We start from the raw sequence: 24,573 nt of genomic DNA on the forward strand, positions 1-24,573 counted from the left end.
GGTTACCAACCACTATAAGACTCACACATTTCCCCAGGCTATTTACAATATAAATATATATATATATATATATATATATATATATATATATATATATATATATATATATATATATACACTTTTACTACAAGACGGACCTTTATGTATTGGTTATGTTTATAACATTGTGTGCCATTACATGCCTTAGTGTGCACAGTGATGGAAAGGTGGCATGCGTGTATATCCTTAGTAGTAGAATATAAAAGGGTCACAAAGAAAAAACTTACAACAGAAGCATACAGAATAAATCTCTCTGACATATCTTGAGGGTTTTTGAGTGGTAGTGGAAAAACAGCACTATGGAACTTTTAGCCTCCGTGCTGGACTAAAACAAAGCCTCATTCATCCCTAAATAACAACATCTGGGCATGCTTAACAGCATGGATAAATAAACAAGCCCTGTGGACACTAAATCCCCCACACTCAATCACTCTCATTCCCTCTCCACCCGTTCCCCCTTGCCATTCTCAAGGCTGTGAGTTGTTGGTGTGGGACTGGCACATCAGCACTGATAGTGTGCATCCAATTAATTAGCCAAATGTTATCTCATTAGTAATAGCCAGAAGACTAAAACAAGACTCCCTTATAGTTGCAAACAACCTCTGGTCAAAAATAAGGATGATTCTCTCCTCCTCTGTAACCTCTGTGATCTTTTGATGCTGAGTGGGAGGAGAGAAAGAGAGGCATGTAAATACTTTTTTGGTCAAAGTGTCCATCGTTAAACAGCTATTTCTTGTACCTCACATTTATTCCACAGCTTCCGCAGAATTAAGCACACCAGCCCTTAGCACAGCCTAATGACATCGTATCAGGAGGCAATCTAATGGTTTCTTTGTCTTTAAGGTATCTGTCTTTGTGGACATCTGCAACATTTGCACAGCGCTGTAAGCAAAAGTCAGAACCATCTGACACAGTTCTGAATCCCTTGCATTCCTCAACACCTGTGCCACAATGTTATTTAAAGTACTCAGGGGCTCTGCACCAAACACAAGCCACCGGCTATTTGCTTCTTTGTGCGTTTGTGTGCGTGTGTGTGTGTGCGTGTGTGTGTGCGTGTGTGTGTGTGCAAGCACAGGGAGGAATTTGACTTCCTGAGCACAGTAACCATGAGCAACACACTATGCAGAGATAAAGTAGAAATAAATAATGTGAAAGCAATTTTGTATGAATGAAAGGAACATTAATTTACATATACTCTATACTCCTTATTTATGCAGTAGAGCCATGTGCTTGTGAAATCAGCTGAATTAAAAAGCTTAAAAAAGCTTAGGGTATTTTGGTTTTGTTTCCAAATGACACGTTTTGTCTGTATTTAAAAAAAAAAAACATGAACAAAAACGCAATAATGTTAGGCAGGAGATTCGGAAAACAATTCTGTTTCTCTATCTGTTTGTTCATAACATCAGTATATTAAAAGAACTTCTCTGTGACTTAGGAAAGCTATGTTTATATCAAAACTTTAGCTAAGGTACAAAAGAGACACTGAGGTGTATTTTCTCTACAATTACTTCGCAAGTCACAAAAGGAATTCATACTCGGTCTGTTGATGTTGTGACGTTATGGTTTGTTGGTGCTTTTCGTCCGTCCAGCGCTCTTCAGGATTCAGTAGGAGTAACAAGATGTTATTTGACATCCTCTGGAGTATTCCCATTCACCAGTGACAGGATTTTTATTACACGTTTGGCATGTGCAGCCATGTTATTATGCAAGAATGTTTAAATAAATTACAATCCAAATAGGAAACTGGGTTTCATGAATTATATGGTCCATCACCAGTCCACTCCGAATTGTAATACATGACATGAGATGTAACTCTGAGAACAGAGTTGGGAAGTCAGAAGGTAATGAGGCAAAAAGGGAAGCTTTTCTTCGGAACAAGATAACCAGGAAAAGTTAGCAGCTAATAAGTGCTGGTAGTCAGTGTTATCCAGTTCGGTAATTGAGCCCAATCAACAGGTAAGATTAAAATAAAGAGCAATGAAAGGAAAAGAAATTATTTTAAAAAATGCATAATTAACTACGTGTGCATATTGATTATGGATATGGAAACTGTGACTAGTCCAGCAAAAAAAAAGGACATGACAAAAATTATTAAAAAATATAAAGAAAAATAATAATGCTGGCTAAAATGAGGGTTTTGTTCTTAATAAATGGGTTTCACCCACTCTAAGAGGAGGCATTCTCTTGCAGTGTCAAAAAGTCTTCTCCAGGGCAACGTGGACTAATGGGATAAAATTCCTGCTCTTACAGTGTACTTTCAATTAAACAGACTCACATATTTCTGCACACTTAAGAACAGGGCTCCGTTCGCATGCGTGCATCAATGGGGAGCCAGTAAAGAAGGATTGCTGGTGTTTTGGTTTTGTTTGAAATTGGTCTGCTGAGTCTGAGTTTTAAATACTCTCCATTTCTTTCATTTTTGGAAGTGTGGAGTCGGGCTCCTGGAGAGTGATATACCACAGAACTTTTATTAAGCTGGTAATAGCGAAGTGATATCCTGGAGTTGTTGCTGAAGTTTAAATATGTTGCTTTACTAACAGTGCCTCAGATAAATGTTTTAAAAAAAAGACTAAAAACCTGAAGGGACAGTGTTCTGATAATCCTGTCATATGTTTTATTGGATTGATTTATTTTGCAATGTATGGTCATGTTACTGTATTTTCCATAGCATCTCTTGGGGTACAGTGGAGTGTGGACATTTCAATCTTTTATCCTTTATATTTAGGTATCCAATTTATTTTGACTTCCCTACTCATTTGCTTTCCCTGTATGGGAATTATAGGCCGGTATTATAAGACTCTTGTATATGAATAGATTTTGTAACCTATCAGCTCTATACCTCAAGTGGTCTTTTCAATCAGGCTTTGTCTCTCCATTTTCTCAAACAGCAGGTATACAGAGATTAACGGTGAAAATGGCTGATTCAAATTATCCTCTGCTGCCCACTGGGGCCACTGATTGTACCAATCTGCATGCAAATGGTCATGTTTATTACACCAGGGGAAAAGCAAAGCACAAAGTGTTCTTGATTAATGACTGGCTCTGCTTTGTTAAAAAAGGAATCAAAATTAAACAGGAAACATAGATATTGCAGTCATTTGATCCTGCTGTAATCAATACACAAAGTCCAAATTCATCATATGTATATAGTCTAATTTACAACCTTGTGTTATTACATTATTATTTCTCAAGTGTCCAGTGATTGCAAAGTTAGAAGAAATGCCATCAGAGACATAATGATTTTAATGTCGTCATTATTATCTTATTAAAAAAAGTAGATGCAAATGGGAGCCTTCTTTCTTGTTCATTTGTTCTCAACTGCACACCATGTACTGTATATGTACACGGCATTTTTCCTTCTTACCATCTCTCTTCCTTAAGAGTTCCCCAGATATCTACTCACTCATCTACAATTTCATTTGAGGAATTCATCTTGCCGTCTCCTGGGTACCATGTATTATTGCTCTCTGTGGTTCTTCATGCAACTATGATAATGTGTATCTTGGTTATACTCCTCATATGCCAATTATGGGTGCCTGTTATTGTGATGGACTCTACATTCACACAGAAGAGTGACTGACTCCTGCTTCTGCTTTCTTCACATCATTTTCCAGTATGTGCTGTAAAAGTCAGAAAGCAGTATTAAAGAAGCGAGGCTTAGTGGAGTATGAGAAAATGTTCCCATTTGGATCAGAAGACATGAATAATTATAGCAATAGGAAAAAATTGCTCTCCTCATGCAAAACAGTTTTATTTTTGCCCAAGATGAGCTTTATAAAAAGGTTTATAGGCCAAGCAGTGACTGTCAGAAACAAACAATATGTGAATCTCCAAATATAAAAAATGTAAATGTCAATTTGTATGCTGTGTTGCATAATCCAAGACAATCATGTTAGATTACAGTTAACTCAACATCAATTTTGAAAATATGAATTCGCAATTTGAACTACAGACTCAATATTTTATATGAAGTGGGTGTTTTATGTATCAAAATCCCTTAAAAGTCAGTGCTAAACATACACACAATTGCATTTTAGCATTAACATTTACTAATTATTGTATTGTTATCATATTGATCCATCTAGAAGTCTTTGACAGAGCTCACAAAAACAGTTTCAATATAAAAGTAGCTGCCCGATGTAGTGAGTTTGGTTCTTAGACATTTCCAGTGTTTTTCAAACTTAATCCCAGAAGTAAAGTACAGCAAGGTTGCTTTCAATGCAAAATGTTTAACTGACCTTGAAATGTTTACAGCTGAATTTTCTGATCACATTGGTACAGGATAAAGGTTATGCAGACCTTAAAGGTCAGCAGACTAAAACAGTTAGGTGATGATGTTATTCTAAGCCAAAAGTGTTTGTTATGGATTCTCAGTAGACCTTGCACACTGTAAACATTGCAGCAAGGCTTTGACCATTCACTGAATATTAAGTTAAACTTTAATTAGCAAAAACGTTTTACCACTCTATACCATTTTCTGGTATATCTTTGTAACATAACTAATCTGAAATTTTATATATGTAAATGAAGAAGGAGAAAAACCAGTTCATGCCCAGGTTTGCAAAAAACAAAAAGCAACCCCTTTTAGCTGATGCACCAGCCGATTAGCAGTTTGTGAAGCAAAGGGACAAATTAGGACAAATAGGTATAATTTTCTCTTTTAGGTAAAACAGAAAAAAAACCCATATGAATTAATTACCCACTAATGCTATACTATACAAACACAAACATGACTGCTTTGATTTTCATTTTAAGAAAATAAAACTGATTCAAAGAAGGAGATTTATTCAAATGGGAGAATTCCATTACGTTTCATGCATTATGCATGTTTTCTATCAAATGAGATTTCAACAAATACCACCTGAAATATTTACTGTTTGATGGTGATGTATGTTCAGCCAAGGAGTAGCCAGATGGTGGCAGAGAGCTGGCAAGGAAAGATGATTTGTTGTGATGCAAATTGTCCTTCAACTTTCTTCCCCCCACCTCCCGGTTTAGGTGAAGTGAGGTAGGCTAATTTCCAGAAAATCATTTATAGTGGAGACAGCAACATGATTTACAATAAGGAATTAGTGAACTTCTATGCCTTTGAATAGCTTATAACATAACCGTTGGCTGACGTGTTTAAAAACCTGTTTAGATTAACAAATAAATAATAAAGACTATTAGAAACAATTTTAAATCTGCCAGACGGTGGCTTTCCTAAGATCTATAGCACTACCATGTCTCCCAGTTCCCCAAAGCAAATCTCCTTCTCTGTTACATTCCTAGCTTGTTTTCTGAATCACTAAAGTATGCGAAGTTCCCCCTCTCATATTCTGGGCTATTCTGGAGTGGAGAACCTTACGTTCAGCGAGAACAGCAAAATATATAACAACTCTCTTTCTGGTTCTTCTGTTTTAGATGGCCCCCTTGGACCACGCGGTCTAGTGGAAGCTACAGAGATGTGTACACAGGAGTGCCTTGTCCTGGGACATTCAGACAACTGCTGGATGCCGCCAACACTGGGAACATACCAACAGCCCAAGTCACCTGTAACCAGCTTCGGGTCTCAGAGGGAGTGGGGTCCCAAGGACAAACTGCTCAATGGACATACTCTGAGCAGAACCTGGAAAAATGAGAGTGGGCGGTCAGAGCATTTTGGTGACAGAAAGCAGTTTGGAAGTGGGGAGGGACACTTCACCAGCAGTGGCATGGCTGATATTCCACTGGTGAGTCTCAAGTCCTGCCAGCCAGCCTCTTGCCCAGACAGCCCAAAGGACCAGCAGCTATAAGAGGGACTTTCCTTCTGTGCTGTTAGATGTCCTTACATCTGGACACAGTGAACAGGCGGAGCAATCATCGGAGCTCCTCCCCATTTTATTTTTTCTCTCTTATTTCTGTTCTTCGCGCTTAAGTTGATGCTTCTGCAGTGTAAGAGCCACATTTACTATGGTGGTCACAAAATAGTGCTTATGCTGTGTTACCATGGCTCTAGAGGAAACTGTGTGTGTGATCCTCTATGGATTTCTTTAACATTCAGCAAGGTTTTTTTGTTGAGTGTGAATTGGACAAGTGCCACGGGGAAAGTGCATAAATTAAAAGAAATTAGAAGAAAGGAAAAAAAAACTACCATGGCTGACCAATATATACAAATATTTGTGGTGTGGTTGTTATTGAGTTGTTCAGGACTATATTTAATCGACACAATCAAAGAAAATGGAATTACACTTCAGAAAGTGTTGTTCTAACACTGTTTGTGAACACTTGTTTATTCTGTCATTGTCTCTGTGTTTGTAAATAAGACTTATTAACCACTATCATGTATCTGTAATATCCAAAGTGAATAGGACAGTTTTTGGCCGTTATCATTATAATGCCTTGTCATCAGAATTTGGGATTTTAGCTGGACTGAGCTCTATAATAAGGGAAAATGTACAACAACAAGACATTTATGTATTTCTTGGAAAAAATACTGTTGATTTAAGCAAATTTTCCATCTCGTAATATACCCAGTGTTGCCCATATTTCTTAATAATTTTCTTCAAGTAATGCAAAACCACAACCAAATCTTTTTTTCTATAAAAAACAAAAGAAAAACACAAACAAACAAAAAAGCAAAATGTTTTGTATGAAGGATGTCAGTGCTCAATATGTGCATTATAAAAATGAAAAGTTCTGAAAGCTCTCCATAAACCAGTTTTGAAGGTGTTCAGTACAAATTAAATAGCAATATATTTGTAAATGGCTAAATGTTTTATCTAATGTTGATCTTATTACTGTATAGATTTTATTCGAATTGTGATTTGACTGAGAAAAATCCCTCAGTAGTATCTGCAGTTTCCTGGCATATGTATATATCTGTATTATTTCCACACAAACTATTATTTTCCATACATAAGAAAACACAGGTTAAGATCACACTTTAATCACTGTGCCTTCATGATGTTTCTTCAAATACTGAATTGTGCTTATTTCAATGACAACATGTTGGCTACAAAGAATATTCTGTATGATAATCAAATGCCTTACGCATTGAATGTTTGCCAAATTTAGAGACATAATCACACACATGTTAAAGTACAAAATCAAGTAGATGATACTGAAGAAAAACACAAAGGCATGTGCAGATAATGGGTTAACCATGAGAGACCATTTTCTGTCATTCCACTGTCTGAAAAGGTTTGTTTTATTCCACAGCATGGAGGGCAAATTACACAATGGAAAAAGCATGCTAAAAGATATAGCTTTTAAAATTAACTTGATCATTTTTGTGTCATTTTACTTTGTTGGAATAGCGTTGATTTGTGCATTAAGGAGAGATTCAGTTTGTAAAGCACTTTCATATTTATGTCACAATATAATGAAGTTAAGTGGGATGGAGTGATTTGCTTATCGCAGTATGTTTGTCAGTTGTGAGGGTGTTTGACAACACAGATACTGAACAGTTAATCCTTGTTACTACTCTACAGGTATACAGCTACTGCAATAAATGTTTTAAGTACGTGTATGCTTAATTTGTGTGCAGGATAATCGCCTCAGCAGCTATGTGTGTGCTGTAAATGTATTCCCACTTGGGTCATTTTTCCTTAATAATTTAGTGTAAAAAAAAGCAAGCCAGCCCCTTTATTTTGAGAGCACAGTGCATTCATGAGGTACAATTTAGTTTTTCCTAATTTTTTTTTATTTCTTTGAACACAGCGAGATTCTTCCTGTTATCAGGTCCCATTTTCTGCTTAAAATATTTTACCTTAAAAAGGTGTCAAAACAGCCTTGATACGACTGATTCTTGAGTAATAATCCCTCTGCCTGTTGCTTTAGTTTGCATGTTGTGTCCTTACCATACACATAATGCTTCCTTAAAGCATTAATGTCAGGGTCACTGTGCGTCAAATCCTGAGGGAAGCAATCTAGGAAGGTCAAATTTCTGGAAGTGAGTTGCCATGGAAATGAAGACGGCTTAAACATCCAAAGAACATGAAAAAAAAAAAACTCCCAGTAGTTTCTTTCAGTAACTTTTCTTTGGTTTTCAGCTTCACTATGTTTAGTAACAGTAAAGAACAGGTCTCTTTCTGGATTTTTTTTGTATCAAACCTGGTACATTTTTTGCTGCATATCCTTGATGTGACTCTCCAGCTCCACCATATTCCAAAGGGTGCTCTATTAGATTGAGATCTAGTGACAGTGCACTCACTCACATGTTCAAGCAACCAGTTTGATTTGTGCTTGTTACATGGAGCCTTTTTCTGCTGGAAGCAGCCATCAGATGAGTGTATTGTGGTCCTGAAGGAATGGACATACACCATTACACTGCCAATTTTAATTTCAGCATGTCATCTTGAGCATCAGAATGGGGATGATAGTCAGTCACATGACGGCATGGCAGGTAGCTCATGTAGCTTTGACCAAAGACTACAAATAAACAATGGCTGAAACCACCATACTATCACCAATCAGTTAGTCAAGTCCTGCTGTGAAGACTTAAACTCAGCATTTGTTATTGCCACCTTGGTGTCTTAAAACTTGATGTGATGAGTGACGAATCAACTGAAGGACTCTTTTGTCTTTTTGACTCGCTGTCTTTTTTACGTGTTTTAATGCTTTATATCCTGCTCTAATCTGAACAACCCCCTAAGAATAGTCAATGAGCCTCTCTGGGTTTTTATCATCACTATTCATCAGCATGTTTTAAAGCTCAGTTTGTAAAACCTTGCGATGTAACTACAGCCCATTGCCTCACTGTTTGCCAGACAACAAATATTTGAACAGGTTAGAAAAGAATCACTCTGAGACTTACAAATCTTTGAATGGGTACATGGAGCTGAGGATCAGGAATTTTTCATAGAAAGTCATCCAAACCATGCAGCACTATATTAATGACTTACCTTGTGCTGGAGATTTCAGCATCTTTTTCCTGCCATGCGATTGCATTTGGATCTGCCCATCAGGGCCCTCACATGAACTTTTATTGAGGGGAAAAAAGTTAGCGTTTATCCTCCAGCTTCACTGTGCTAATGTGTTTATATTATCTGTAGCTTTGTAACTAGCCACATAACACACCATGGTCGTGTCCAAATTCATGGGCTGCATCCTCCTGAGGTCGCATTTGTAGGCCTCAGGAGGATGCAGTGACGCGTCACAGAGACGCAACGGAGGCTGTCCAAATTCGTAGACTCCTCCGAATGCGGCTGACAAATGCGTCCTCCTTTTCCCCGAATTTGAAGGCTGGGTCGGGTGTGTCCTTCGTGGCCCACCATATCCCAGAATTTATAGCACGGCCCAGCCAATTCCAGTTTTCAACAATGGCGGCCGCTACTAAGTTTTTAATATTACTCTTATTACTCTTTCTGGGTCAGAAAATAAAGTTTTAACTAATTTTCAGGCGAGAATGTGGGTGTGTAAACTTCAAATATCTGCTCGGCTTATCAAGATATTGCATATTTGCAAAAGTGCTCCGACGTTTTCGGAGACGTCTGCTACCCACCAGTTCGATAAGTAGCCGAGAGCTTGAGAGTCACTGGAGCCGCTGAGAACGGCACAACTCCCGACACATCATTTTCAGATCACCGCGGACTTTCGCTACTTTAACCCTTTGCAGATGTGTTTGGGAGCATGCAAGTTGGTGTTACAGAGATGTAAACTTCATTTTTATCCCTTTTTGGATCAATGTTACAACAACATATTTATGGGGCATCCGTAAACGAGGAAACTCGTAAGTGGTGAATGCATGATAACAACAGAATGTGCTTACTACTAGCGCCACTGTAAAATTAGGTGGCATATTTTCACACTGCTTAATTCATATCTAAAAGTTAATAACCTTTCTAAAACACAATCCACACTCATTTTCAAGATATTGAGCCCTTAACAGCTTCTTGCAATGCTCTAAGCGAAAAAATAACATGAAATGATCATACCCTTTTAACACCACATTAAGAAGTGGTGATGTGTAATTGGTTCGAATTAGATCCGAGCAACATGGAAAACAAGAACCTTTTTTTCACCGTCTTGGGTATCAGTGTCAAGTTTCAAGTTCCATAACAGGTAAAATAATGAAGTTGTGGCCATTCGACTTGTTTTTAAGTGACAAGATTGCAGTATACACCTATAAGCTTACAATGATCAATAAATCAGGTTTGTAAAAACTCTGAGAAGATATTTTGTTATAATTTATCAATTATCAATCACCTAATAAAAAAAATCATCAAACAACCACATGAGTCTCATCATGCGTTGAAACATGAACATGTCTGAGTTCATTTACAAATCGCATAGAGAATGAACATTCAATTAACAGTATACGGTAAGTTAAATGTATGTATATTCAATTTTTCTGGTGTCCTAAATGCCTGCATAGGCTGTTCCTTTACACAAAATGTGCTTCAGTGAACGTATCATTACATGGTTTAATCATCAAAGTTTCCTCACAAAAAAACTTGCAGTTTGTTGTGCTCATCAAGTCAAAGCCAGTCAGATATAAATTTTCATACCTCTGGCCAGTAATGAAGGGCCGGGCAACCAGTGAAATTGGTGAAGTAATTATATTTTCTTTATTCTTTTAGGTTTCTCTTTTTCAGTGTAACCTCATTTGATATATTTATCAGTTGTCGCCCAATGGACCTGCTTAAATTTTTACTTGCCATGCTAGCTATCGACTGGTGCAAGAATAGTTTCTGAGAAGCTTCAAAGCTAATTGCCTTGGAAGTGTGAGGCGAACTAAATTAGTGTCACGCCACAACCAAGAAAAAAGGTTCCCAATCGCATTTGCTTTTTATATGGCTTTGAGAATATTTTTCAGACAGGGAAGTCTCTGTGCACAAAGTGGAACTGAGTGAATGTTCAGCAGGGAATCAGTCACAGAGAGAGCATGCACATCAGACAGACGAAGAGAACTCTCCATACGGATACAGTAGGCATAAGCAGCAGCATCTATATATTGTTAGAGGTAGCTTTTAGTATAATAAGAGCAGAAATCAAGCTCAGTTTTCTGAAACACTTAAATAAATTTCTTTTTTATGTAAATAGCATGGGAATATCTATTCTGAATTTTAAACAATCTAAAAGACCCTGTGGCCTTGTGAACCTCGTGAGTTAGCAGAGATTCCTGGATGGCTCATTTAAAAAAAGAGAGCTCTGCTGGAGACCAAGATCTAAAACTGGTTGCTGTGGAAATGTAAAAGTATCACATTTCTCTGTCAATTGTAGTGAAATGAAGGACAGTACTCCAAAGCTTTGGATCCCAAGCAGCCTTGTTTGGCAAGATAGGTCTCCCCTCTACTCATGCTTCAGATCAGGGGTAGGGAACTCGGGGCCTCAAGGGCCATTGTCCTTCAGGTTTTAGATATCACCCTAGGTCAACACATCTGAATTAAATGAAGAGTTCATTGCCAGGCCTCTGGAGAACTTCAAGACATGTTGAGGAGGTAATTTGCCATTTAAATCAGCTGTGTTGGATCAAGAACACATCTGCAGGACAGATTTTTTCCCCACCCCCACTTTAGCTACTTGCACTAAATACTTTATTTTCATAACATTAGGTTGACATGAGAGATTTGAATTTATCAAAGATAATTTCAAAAGTTTAAAACATTTTTTAAGCTTATTGTACAAAACATAACCATTGTTGGTTGTTTGCAAGAAAAGCTTAATTAATTCATAGCTGAACATTTGTTGAATTTGTTTTATTCTGCCCTCACTGCTACACTGAGCACACCAGCACATGTTTGAAGAAAACATCATGCTGTCTCTCTATACTGGTATGGACTGGATAAAGTTTCCAAAGATTTCATCCCGATACCAAATGGCAGGTTTGTGCTATTAGCTATCAGTCATTAGGTAGAGGTGCGTACGTTCAAGGATATGCCTTCCCAGACCACTGAACAGGTCATGCTGAATGATGCTACATATCATATCATCCAGTATATCATTCTCCACAGCTTGTCCAGAACATTTCATGTCTGTCAAAGGTGCTAAAGGTGAACCTGCTCTCATCTGTGAAAGTGCCATTGGTGGACATACTAATTCTGGTGTTGTAAGGCAAATGCCAATAGGACTCCATGGTGGTGGGTATTTAGCATGGGGCCCACTGGAGACCCTCAGCCCATGCTCATGAAGTCTGTTTCTGATTGTTTGGAGACATTCATGCTAGTGTCATTTTGGGCTGTGGCAGTGCAGTCCTGTAATTCTTTGCACAAAAGAGCAGATACTAGTTCTGCTTATGGGTTAACGATCTTTAACACCTCTGTCCAACTCCTAGAGCAACTGCCTGACTCCTGGAAATCTCGATGCTCTTCTGACTGTGCTGGAAGACAGAGCAAACCTTCTGGCAATGGCACATATTGATTCGCCATCCTGAAGGACTTTGACCACTTCTGCAACCTCTGTAGGGTCTACAAATATCATCATGCAACAATTAAGTCACTGATTCTAGCCAAATGCAAAACTAGGGAAATACAGTAAAAAAAGACAAGGAGAGGAAAACTGTCAGCGACTTCCATCTGTAGAACCATTTCTGTTTTGGGGGTTGTCTCGTTGTTGCCCCTGGTTTACCTGTTGTTTATTTCATTAACACCAAAGCAGCTAAACTGAAACAACCCCCAAACTCGGCTAAAAAAGTCATCCTTAAATTTTTTTTTGAGCAGCGAGGAAAATAATAATTTGACCCCCTGCTGAATTTGTATTTTTGTTCACTTAGAAAGAAATGAAGAGTCTCACATTTTTATGGCAATTCGATTTTAATGGAGAGAGACAACCAACAACCAAACATCTAGAAAAATACATAACATAAAACTTATAAATTGATTTACAAGTTACTGAGTGAAATAAACAATCGTGGCTCCCACAGACTGACTGTGCGCCTAAGTGACACACAAATTACAATCAATTAATCATTTACAGATACTCTTAATTGTAACTCGTTCAGTTTGTTCTGGCCTTTAACACCGGTTGAAAGTGCACTACATAACTGTAGTGGGTTTTCTTGTATTATATGGAAATTTCTGAATACCTCCCAAAAGCTATCCGGTTGTTGAGTCTGACATCACTAGCCGTGTCTGGACCTAAACTCCGCTGCAGGTTCATATATCAAACGATAACTATGGCATTACTGAGAGTTGAAAAACTGTCTAAAGTCTATCATCTTTTTTTTTTTTTTTTTTTTTTTGCCTGTCCCATTTGGTTCTTTAGCCATCAGAATTGTTGTCTGAAGACCAACAAGGATACTCAATGGATTTACTTTGCCAAATGGATCATCATGGCATTGCCGTATTGGTCCATTTGATCGAACTTTGTTTTTATTATTTATTATATTTTATTTTCAGATGTTACAGACGGGACAGACATGAGTGAGGGATAGGAAAGGGAGAAAGAAAGAGGAAGGAAAAGAAAAACAGAAGGGGAGAGGGACAGTGAGAAAGGGGGGGAGAAAAAATCTCCTGGATCACCTGTTGAGAGAAGAATAGAAAACAAGCAAAAAAAAACAACCCCAAAGCAACATACTAAACACAACACCATCGCATTAATCTAGCTAAGTGTAAACAGCAGTAAATACTAAATATTCAATGTTGTTGTGCAGCACGCAGGACAGACAGCGCACAATGTGCTTTGAAGTAGCAGCCAAGAAAGGTGTAATTTAAGTCTACGAGCAGTGAACACCCGTGTGCATACCTGTGTGGATCAGCGCGCTTGTATTCAAATGGTTTCCACATGTAATGGTCTGCAAGAGGATGTAGCGAGCCATAGCCCCTTCCCCCAGGGCATGAAGCAGGCATGGAGGAGATCCAAGCCCCAGACATCCAGAGGCCTCAGAGTGCGAGAGCCCAAGGAGCACCACCGGAGGGGCATCCGTGCCACCCTCATGGGAAGGGCTGAGGATCCCCAGACGAGGTGTCACCCAGTAGCCACCGAGCAGAAGCTAGAGGGGGCTGCACCGGCGTGCCCGCCGGCTCTGCCAGCAGCCAGCTGTGCCAGAGTGAACCGAGCCGCAGGCCCAGAGGCCGGAGGCCCAAGGGCCCGCACCCCGGAGGAGGCCTGACCGAGCAACAGGCGCCAGGCCCCGCCAGGTAGCCACCGGGAGTGAGCCGGTACATACCTGAGTGCCCAGCCCCGGACACCAAGAACCACCAATGCACCGACCCCTGAGGGCATCAGTCACCGGCAGGGAGTGTGGTGAGGGGAGATAGGCCTTGGAGGGCCTGGGAGTTCCCAGAGAGGTGGAGTCTAAGACCCGACCTGACATATAGACACAGACAAACAGGCACACACAGACACAAACATGCATTCCCACCCTCATGCACACATATACAAACACTCAGCACTCACCCAACGTAAGGATTGACATAAATGGACATGTACACACAATCACACTCCCCAAACATACTCTATACCCCGGGTCCAGGTATCCTCGCCCCCAGATGGGGAAACAGAACCCAGACCCAAGAGATGTTACCCTTCCCCCCGGGGTGGAGGCAAGCAGACCGTCCCAGGCTCCGCAGCAGCAGGGAGGCCAATCGGACAGCTAACATCTCCTCCCAGCCCCCCCCAATGGCTAGCAGAGAACGGGAGTGTGTGAAGACCCCATACCTCCCTCCTCCCGCTCATGTGTAGTGTTGCTGCATATTGTTCTAAAGTGCATTTAAAACAAGGGTGCTGCTGCCAGAGAGCAGCAGGTGTTAGCACGGCCCCTCCCGAGAACCCTCAATGTCTACATGGATTTAAAATTGAGAGGTGGGCACCAGCGCCAGAGGTAGGTTTGAGTACACAGACCGTCCACTGGACGCCGTTAACGTGCCCACCCTCAAGGCCCTATATATATATGTGTGTGTTATGAGAGTGTAAGTAATGTGGATGTCTAAGTTGTGAGATAAAATTGAGGCACAGGTGGCCAGAAGGGGACAGAGGGGGGGGGGGGGGGGGGGGGGGAATGTCTCCCCTGCACCCTTGTGACACACCCGCACCCCAAGGCCCTACCTGTGTGGGTGAGTGTGGTGGAGCGGGAAGAGGGAGGTAGCCGGGGATGGGGAGGAAAAGGAGGGAGGGGAGGAAGTCTTTAATAAATTGATCAGCGTTCTGCTCTACCAGGTGTAACAATTGAGTTTAACATCCAGGCATCCATGAAAATGGAATTTATGACATTTAACGGAGTTAGAAGTTAGCAGGGAGTTAGCTCGCTAGCTTCTATCTAAATACAATATAGCATGTCCTGACTGCGGGGTTTTGGAAACAAATTAAAACGTACAGCTCTGTTATCACTTCCAACATAAATGAAGACAGAAAACTAAACAGCAGTGACGTTTGTAGGGTTACTGAAGTTGGGCTAGCTGGTATATAATGATGTGCTACGTGACCGCTAGCGACACAGCTATGTTAGCATAATATAAACAAGCTAACTTTTTTTCCACTCGATAAAAGTTAACGCGAGTGTTCTCGGTGGTCAGGAACAAATGTGATGTCTTGATAAATCGAGCAGATATGGCAGGATGCTGTAAAAGGACCAAACTTCAGCCAGGAGAACAACTGAGATAATCCATCCACAATATGAGGTTAGTCATTCATATACTGCTGCATGGGCTGGGCTGTAGTTACATCCTAAGGTTTTAAAAACTGAGATTAAATAAATGATTAGCGATAATAAAAGCCGAGGGAGGTCAACAGTGATCACTGACTGCTTTAGGAGCTTTTTGAGATTAAATAGAAGAAAATACATAACATTAAACATGTTAACAACACAAAAGCCATATTAAACGCAGACTACTTTAGGCCCGGAAGTAGGATTCGTCACGTCATCACTTAACAATCGGATAGATTATATGCATTTTGTCTATAACACTCTTCTTAATGGTCAGAATTTAAATAAACAGCAGGGCATATATTAATTTTATCTACCCAGTAAAAGACTTGGCTGGCCAAATGAATCATGAAGGTCAGTGGAGAAGATGATAAGTGAACAGGAACTGTCATGCAATAGCCACTGCAATAACTATGACAGATTAAGAGTCTGTCAGAAGAAATTGTACCTTTACTATTCCCTCTTACTATGACCTTAAACCACAAATCTGAGGCATTTGAGTTATTACATCCCTAGAGGTCACTACTGTAGGTCAAAGCTGAATACTGAGGGTGTCACTAAAAATGCTTCAACACGTACTGTTTCAAATGCAAACAAGAGAGTACCTCTGTAAGGCTGAAACTGTCCTGAAAATCTTCAGTTTCAAAACACTGACACAGCTAAAAAAAAAAGCCAAATCGTCAGTGTCATTTTTGTGTATGGTTTTTCAAAATACCAGAGGTCTTGATTTTAATCTAAGTCAGTTAAATGAAGGTTCTCTTTTTAAGACAGAGTTTAAACAATTCAGGACAAAAAGTCTATTCTGCAGCATCAGCACTATGTGCTGGTATTTGGGATCCAGGCCCTTCTAAAGAGGTCACTGTGCCACTTCAGCTTCATCTGGCCTGTTGACATAAGTCATTCTGATGCTGATTTGAAATGAAAAGTATAAACATCTACTATGGCGTTATTTTTGTGCCACTATTCTGAGCACACGCAAAAAAAAGTTGAGCGCACGTAAAAAAATTTTGCAGATGCAAGTGTTGTATTTTGAGGAGAAATTTATTTTGAGCGAAGAAAAGCTAAATTTGAGTGAACAAAATTCAGTGCTGCGTGCAAAAAATGTATTTCAGTGTTTGCTATTATCCACACACACACACACACACACACACACACACACAATAGCAGTCCCTGTCGCTCAGTTTTTGCATTTGCGCTCGCTCGCAATGTGTTGCTTGCGCTCTCAACATTTCTGCCCGTGCGCGCTCAACTCTTTCTGTACACCGTTATATTTGTGCCACAAAACCAGCCAATCACAGACTTGGATGCAAAAAAATCTCATTGGCTGTTTTGGTCTCCAATCAGCTCGAAATGACGAAATGCAATATCCCAGAATCCATTTCGTCCAAAACTCAAACGAGGAGGGGGCGGAGGAACACAGAGTGGCGGAGTTTGAAATATTACTCTTTCTGGGTCACAAAATAAACATTTAAGATATTTTCATGCGAGAATGGTGCAGTGTAAACTTCACATATCTGCTCGATTTATCAAGACATCACATACTTGCATAAGTGCTCTAACGTTTTCGGAGATGCCTGTCTTCCTCTTTGTACACTGTGGCAAGTATTTTTCACACTTTTATCGATGTGGCTAAATTGCTCTATGAGCACACCACACACATGGTCTTAACTGTGGTTCGTGATGTGGTGTAGATTATCTTTGATTATTTTTGTGTAGCCTTTGAGCATGGCCCAGTGAATAGGTGTATTCCTTTTACACGATTGCTACTTGCAGCACATTTTTCAGTGTAAATGAATAAAAGTTTACAAGTTTATTTAGAAAAAAAAAGTGCAACAGAACATTGAGGCAAAAATATTCTAGTTAGTGCAGGTCCAGGTCCACAAACACAAAATTCCAAAGTATGGTCCTTCCACAATGGGTCCTCTCTCAAAACTCTCCCAGAAACCCAGTTTATGTTCTATGTTTTTGAGACATTCATCTCAAAATCGTTACAAATGCAAACAGTATGCTCCACAAGAGCAAACTGAGATTGACATCTTTTTTTAATAACGTTTGAGGTCTCACAAGTATGTGCTTAAATCCACACATAAATGCAAAGCAATTTTACTACACGTGAAACTGTCTTACAAATCTTTACATCAAAACATGAATAAATACTCATCATTTATACACAACTTATTAAGTTCAGCTTCACAAATGGTATAATTGTATCTTTGTGTGCATAAAAATTTCAAATTCCAAGTAACATCTCTCAAAAGTTACACACAAATGACTGCATACATTCGTAAATCTTAGTTTATGCTTGTGGATCATACCTTACACATTTGTAACCCTTTTCAGACATATTTCTCTCCATACAGGTTGTCCTACACAGAAAGAGAAATAAGTGCCAGTCACAGGACCAAAACATAGCATACATACATTGGGGAGGAGCCAACTGCACTAATGGTGTTAGTTAAAGGATCAGACATCTTCTGATGAACTTCTGTCAGTTTAAGTAAGGGAAGCAGGATGAGCTGATGACACACAGGTGTACTCATCAAGTCCAGGTGTAAAAGAACTAAGGTCAGGAAACCCAGGGGGATCCCACCCCTGCAAGCAGAGAACTGGTTAATCACACACATTCTTAAAGACAGAGAGAAAATAAACAGAAAGGTGAATCAGCTGGGGAAGACTGGAGGGCTGGACTAGAGGAGTGGGCATATGAGTTTGCTTTCAAGGTTTGCTTTGTGGACAAGTGATAAACTCACCAATGACACATTCATACCATTCCTGAAAAGATTTCACATACTTTTTGTTTTATAAATTTGTTTTTAAACTTTTGAAATTCTCTTTGATAAATTCAAATCTCTGCAAAACTCACGTCAACCTTTTTGTTTTATGTATAAAAAACCCCATTCAGAAACAGTGGGTTCATGAAAAGTAAGTAAAGTAATAACAAAAACAAATGAAATGTAAAATATATGAAATATTTACAGAAAACATGAAAACTTTATACCTTCTGATATAACATATTTTAATTAATAACCCTTTCACAGTTAGGTTTACTGTACCAGCACAAAGACCGAACAGAAAAAAATCTAAAGATATTATTAGCTATAAACGCTTAATACATGAAACCACATTTATTAAAACACATTCACCCACACTGCTTGTGTCACAAATAAATTATACTACTTCGGTTATAGCAGCCTTATTGCTGCTTCTTTTAATATATATAAAACTATCATGATTCCGCCCCTTCAGGAAAAACTTGTGTCCTTATGTTGACAAAAAGTGTGGGAGTATGAAGATTGCAGACAGTAAGCATGAGCCAATTCATTTAGAATAATTCACTGACACATTGATTTTAGAAGAAACAAAATACGTTGATATGCATGTTTCCTGCCCATATGGAAAAGAAATAGTAAAAACATATATGATTTACTCATGAAAGTGGATGTCAAATCTAAAAATAGACAAATTAAAAACATACCAAAGTAAAGTGCTCTTTTTCCTCTCATGTAAGAAAGGGCTTTTGTGAAGCTCCTTACCCATCCTTTGTATGAATTTCCCCAATGAGCAACAATAAAGGATATTTATATTCTATTCATAACTGCCGTCACGTGGCTCCAGTTAGCTATTGTCGCTGAAAGCGCCGCTTGTCTTTTACTCATAGAGAACTGTAGCTGCCTCCATTTTATGGACATGTCTGCAAGCTGTGAGGCCAGCGTGTGAGACAAGCTGCTCTGAGATCAGTTGCTATCTGCGTGAATTTGGGTGAAACCCAGCTGGCACTAAGTGAGCTTCAGGTATTTAGGATCCCAACAGATGAGTTTTTACTTGCTAAACACCTAGGCCAACATATATGATGTAGAGAAGATGCAGTAGCCACTACACCAGTGCTGGGTCTGGTAATGGTGTCCATGGGTCATCCCGATACCTAATGACAGTCAACGTGCAATTGTCTAGCGTGTAGAGGTCAGTATGTTCCACCATGACCCTAGATCATCAGTAACCCACCACCGAACTGGGCATGCTGAATGATGTTACAAGCAGCATAACAATCTACACACTTTCTCCAGACCATTTTACATCAGTCACATATGCTCAGGGTGAACCCGCTCTCAGCCAGTCAGTCACTCCATGGTGCTGCGTAGTGAGCACAGGGCCCACTAGAGGACGTTCTGCACTCAGCCCACTGTCAAGTCTGTTTCTTATTGTTTGGAGACATTCACACCAGTTGGGTACTAGAGGCCATTTTGTAGGGCTGTGACCAGAACCTATGCAGTTTCTCCTTGCACAAAGAAGCAGATACTGGTCCTTCTGACCTTTTACAGCTTTTTTTACTCATAGAGTAACTGCCTGATTCTTGGAATCACTTCCATGCTCTTGAGACTGTGCTGGGAGACATAGCCAATCTTCTTGCAATCCTGGAGGAGTTGGGCAACCTGTGCAACCTCTGCACGGTCTGGATATAGACTCATGTTACCAGTACTGACACTGACCCTGGCCAGATGACCAACAGTCAAAAAAGATGAGAAAGGAAAAAAATACCAGTGGCCTCCCCCTCTAAAAGTATTAAGTCCACACTAACTGTGAAAAATGAGAGGGAATAATCATGTAATTATTCTGCTTTCAAAACTTAGAGTTCTTCCACTAAACTAACTCACTTGAACAATGGTAATACTATGTTTTGACAGGCCCTTTTTGAGCTTCCCGCTTGAAAAAATGACATGCCCAAAATGAACACAGTATTTCTCTGCAATTATAAATTCTGTGTAAACAATCTTGGCATCAAAATAAAGCTAACACTTGTGAAATTTCATCAGAGGTGTAAAAATTGCAGATGTTACTGTGTCATAGTTACTGAGGCTGGAACACAGAAAAAGTAAGTAGATCTTTTCCTTACCTAATTTATTTATTTATTTATTTTTAGCATATGACTAAAATATGACTCAAGAATATGCTTTAGTTTACATTTTAACCCACAAATTCAGTAATCAATATATAAACATCATCTGTGCAAAGATTTATGTTTCTAAAGTGAAACAGTGAAAAATGACAGCATTTTTGATAAATAAATATTCAGGCGTTGTCCAGCCCTGTCCAATTTTGGCACACATTGGAAACTATATGTGAGCTGAATTTTTTTAGGTATTAAACAGCAGAAATTATTTAATTTCATTAACATGCCTAAAAATGCCTATTTTCTGAATATTTGTGAAGAATCAAGCACACATTCACAGGTGACGGGCTCTTTCTGCCCTGTGCATGGAGTTTTTAAATGGCCTCTGGTGCTTAAGTCTGAGGGCCCGTAGCTCCGTCTTCTTTTGGCCAATTTGTATGATTGGCGCCTCTTTTTAATCATTTGAGCCAATAGAATCAAGGTAACAATGCTGCATTCACATCACTTCAACCAGTCAGAAGTTGCAAGGCCAGACCCCACGTCGCCCAAAATTTATAACATGTGTGTTCAGAAGGGTTAAAGAAATCTGAGCTGGCAGCAATCACTTCAGAGTGTCGGGTCAGGACACTTGCAAATGTTCAGATGTGAGAGGAACAAACAGGCAGAGTCCAGGAATAAAGTTGTCATTCTTTGTATTTTCAATTGAGAATGTGCCTGCAGCTGGGCGAGAGAGTGTGTGTGTGTATGTGTGGTTTCTGCAGACAAAGCATAATAATACAATCAATTAGGAATCAGATTACATAATAAACATAAAGATACAACTGAGGTGTACTCAAGTACAGTATATAGCTAAATAAGCTGACATTATACTTCAGCCTGGTTACATAAACTTAAAGTCAGACATTATGCATTAACACACCGCATACAACTATGCACTGAAGGCAACTGTACATTGGTTTATCATCTGTTACACGGAGCACAGAATCAACAACACGATAACAACGAATCTCTCTCCTAGAAGCTAATTAGTAAACAAATCTGTTATGCTAGCGAACTACCACTTGTACATAATGTCACATAAACAGAAGCAGAAACTGCTGGTAAGTCATCAAATACACTCATGGCTGAACACCAACACAACTGAGTGAAGTAAAACATTAACTTACGGTCTTATGAACGCACACACTGTCCGTTGTTTGGCTGCCGTTTGTCTCTGAACTAAAGTTGCGGACATGCACCCCGATGGTGCATTCAGGGGGCATAGGAAATCCCATACACAACCCTAACCCTTTTGTACAGCCGCCCCCAAATTTGGTGTACAAATTTGACCTTGATGGAATGTCCTCTGCACCTAAGCAGAATCCCGGGGTAGAACAGGCAACCTGATGAGCCGGGCCACCGGGCGAGTGTAAGTTCGGTCCTTTACTCGAACGACTGCAGCTCTGACACGATCATCGGCCCCCGGTAGGATAGTTTTCACAGTTCCTACTTGCCAGAGCGCTCGTGGGGTCTGCTGATCAACAATGAGAACCACAGATCCAACTGCAATGTTGTCTGTGTCCTTGTGCCATTTCTGCCGTGGTTGCAAGGTGGGCATAAAATGCCGTATGAAGTGCTTCCAGAATTGGTCAGCCAGGACTTGAGTGTGTCTCCATCTCTTACGACTGAGCAGCTCGGATTCTGGATAGAACACTTGGGGTAGAGAGCAATCTGGCCGCCCCATCAACAAAGAGTAGGGCGTGATGGGATCTGGGTCTGCGATGTCTGAAGAAACATAACCCAAAGGCCTGGAGTTGAGTATACTCTCCACCTCAAGCAGGACAGTCCTCAGCACTTCCTCTGACACTATCTGCGCTCCCAACGTGGTGCGCAGAGCGGTTTTCACAGATCGCACCTCTCTCTCCCAAGACCCTCCAAAGTGTGGAGCACTAGGGGGATTGAAACAGAATCGGATCTGTTCTGCTGCCAGTTGCTGTCTAAGATCTGGCGTTAGGGCGATGAATGCTTCTTGTAGTTCCTTACTTGCACCTCGAAAGTTAGTACCCTGGTCCGAACGGAGTTCAAACGGCTTCCCTCTACGGGCTATGAACCGTCTGAGTGACATCAAGAAGGAGTCAACATCCATGTTTACCAGCAGATCCAGGTGAACTGCTCGAGTAGTAAGACACTTGAAAAGGATGCCCCACCTCTTTTCTGTGCGCCGACCCACTTTAATGAGCATAGGGCCGAAGCAGTCCATTCCAGTCGAATAGAAAGCAGGTCGGAAGAGCCTCAAACTTGAGGGTGGCAAATCTGCCATTTTCGGGACCTCTGGTTGACCTCTCCACTTCTTGCATTCGGGACAGTAATGCTGATGTCTTCTGACTGCTTCTCTCCCCCTTAAGATCCAGTATTTCCGGCGCAACTCAGCGAAAACACGTTCAGCTCCCGGGTGGTTGAGCTTATTGTCACATCGCTGGATTAGAAGCTTCGTAACTGGGTGAGCAGGCTCTAGAAGTACAGGGTGTAGTACCTCAGGGCTCAGGCCTTCGCATCTGCGGAGTCGACCTCCAACTCTAATCAAGTCAGAAGCCTTGTCATACTCAGGAGCGAGGGTAATTAGCCTGCTAATGGATGGAATCAGCTTCTCTGATTTAAGTAATGTGAATTCTCTCGGGAAGCTCTCCATCTGAGAATGTCTAAGCAGGGCCAGCTCTGCCCTTTTAAAGTCATCAGCATCAGGGTGACTGGTGTCATTAGCCGCCCCGTGCATCACTCGAGCAGTGGCTTTCAGGAGTTCCTCATATGTGCTGAACTGTTTGATGTCAGGTATCGCTGGACTAGCGGATCCAGTAAGCAGACCACAGAACACTGGCTTCTTCAGCTCCTCCACTTCCTCCTTAGCTTCTCCCACCGGTGCTTGTGGCCAAAGGCTGGGTGGCAGCTGAAGAAATGGTGGCCCCCGGCTCCAGCGATTCGCACCAGCAAGCTGAGCCACGGTTTTCCCTCTTGTGATATCGTCTGCTGGATTGGTTCCTGAGTCCACGTACCGCCAAGATGCTGCAGCAGAGAGTTCTTGTACCTCTGCAACTCTGGTTCCCACAAAGACTTTATATCTGCATGAATCTGAATGGAGCCAGTTAAGCACTGTGGTCGAGTCTGTCCAGAACACCACATCTTGGATGTCAAGGTTCAGTTCTTTCTTCAGAACAGAAGCCAGCTGTGCTCCTGTAAGGGCTCCACACAACTCTAGCCTTGGAATTGAGAGTTGCTTCTTGGGTGCAACTCTCGACCTTGCAGCCAAGAAAGCCACCTGGACCTTTCCGTCTCCTTGGTCGGTCCGTAGATATGCCACAGACCCATAGGCACGCTCAGAGGCATCACAGAACACATGAAGGCTTCGATGGCTGTGACTACAATCCGAGCGTGAGTCAGTGTAGCATCTCGGCAGCGTTATCTGTGAGAGCTGGCTGAGTTCACTTTCCCACAAACGCCAGGCGTGGAGCAGATTCTCAGGTAAGTGAGGATCATCCCATCCTCTTTTCTTGTCCCAGAGGTGTTGCACGATGACCTTTGCCCTGGTTGTATATGGAATAAGAAACCCGAGAGGATCATACTGCTGGGCGAGCAGCCGATAAATGTTGCGCATTGTTGGCTCTGAACTGACACTCTGCTGATGCTTGTACCGGAGTGCATCAGTCTTACAGTGCCATACGAGTCCTAGAGTGCGCTCTTGCGGATCGGCTGACTCCTGGGAGAGCCAGAGAACGCTACCCTCTGACTGGGATTCAACTGGTAGGTGGCTGATGACCGTGTGGACATTGCTAGCCCATTGTCGTAGTTCAAATCCACCCTCCAAGAGGAGAGACTGCAGGCGATCCACCAACTCCTTGGCTTGGCCTTCTGATGGGAGGCTCTGCAAACAGTTGTCAACATAGAAATTACGTTCTATGGACAGTCGAGCATCCTCTCCTGGCTCAGTGTGTTTCTGGACATGATCTTGAAGTGCAAAGGTAGCGCAGCACGGACTGCATGTAGTCCCAAAGGGAAGCACCTGTTATTGGTAGATGGTGGGTTTTTCGTCTACCTTCATGTCTCGCCACAGGAAACAGAGAAAGGGTTT

At 40.8% G+C, this 24,573-nt stretch overlaps 2 protein-coding genes across 5 annotated transcripts in view; one reads left to right on the forward strand and one right to left on the reverse strand.

Annotated features, from left to right (window-relative positions):
* The window catches only part of pcdh9 (protocadherin 9), a 188,494-nt gene extending 180,970 nt beyond the window's left edge, over positions 1-7,524 (forward strand). For all 4 annotated transcript variants that reach the window (XM_026165123.2, XM_026165131.2, XM_080290111.1 and 1 more), the window contains one exon: positions 5,443-7,524. In XM_026165123.2, coding sequence (XP_026020908.1) covers positions 5,443-5,813 — 371 coding nt within the window. In that variant the 3' untranslated portion in view covers positions 5,814-7,524. The remainder of the gene's footprint in view (positions 1-5,442) is intronic.
* A 13,515-nt stretch (positions 7,525-21,039) lies between these two features.
* LOC113028619 (uncharacterized) lies at positions 21,040-24,543 on the reverse strand. Its single transcript, XM_080304073.1, has 3 exons — positions 24,538-24,543; positions 21,638-24,366; positions 21,040-21,226 (listed from the first exon to the last, which is right to left on the reverse strand). Exons 1-2 carry the CDS (start codon positions 24,541-24,543, stop codon positions 21,823-21,825), a joined length of 2,550 nt encoding a protein of 849 aa, XP_080160199.1. The 3' UTR covers positions 21,040-21,226; positions 21,638-21,822.
* Between the last annotated feature and the right edge of the window lie 30 nt (positions 24,544-24,573).

Source organism: Astatotilapia calliptera, chromosome 1 (genome assembly GCF_964374335.1).
Source record: "Astatotilapia calliptera chromosome 1, fAstCal68.1, whole genome shotgun sequence".
Lineage (NCBI taxonomy): Eukaryota > Metazoa > Chordata > Actinopteri > Cichliformes > Cichlidae > Astatotilapia > Astatotilapia calliptera.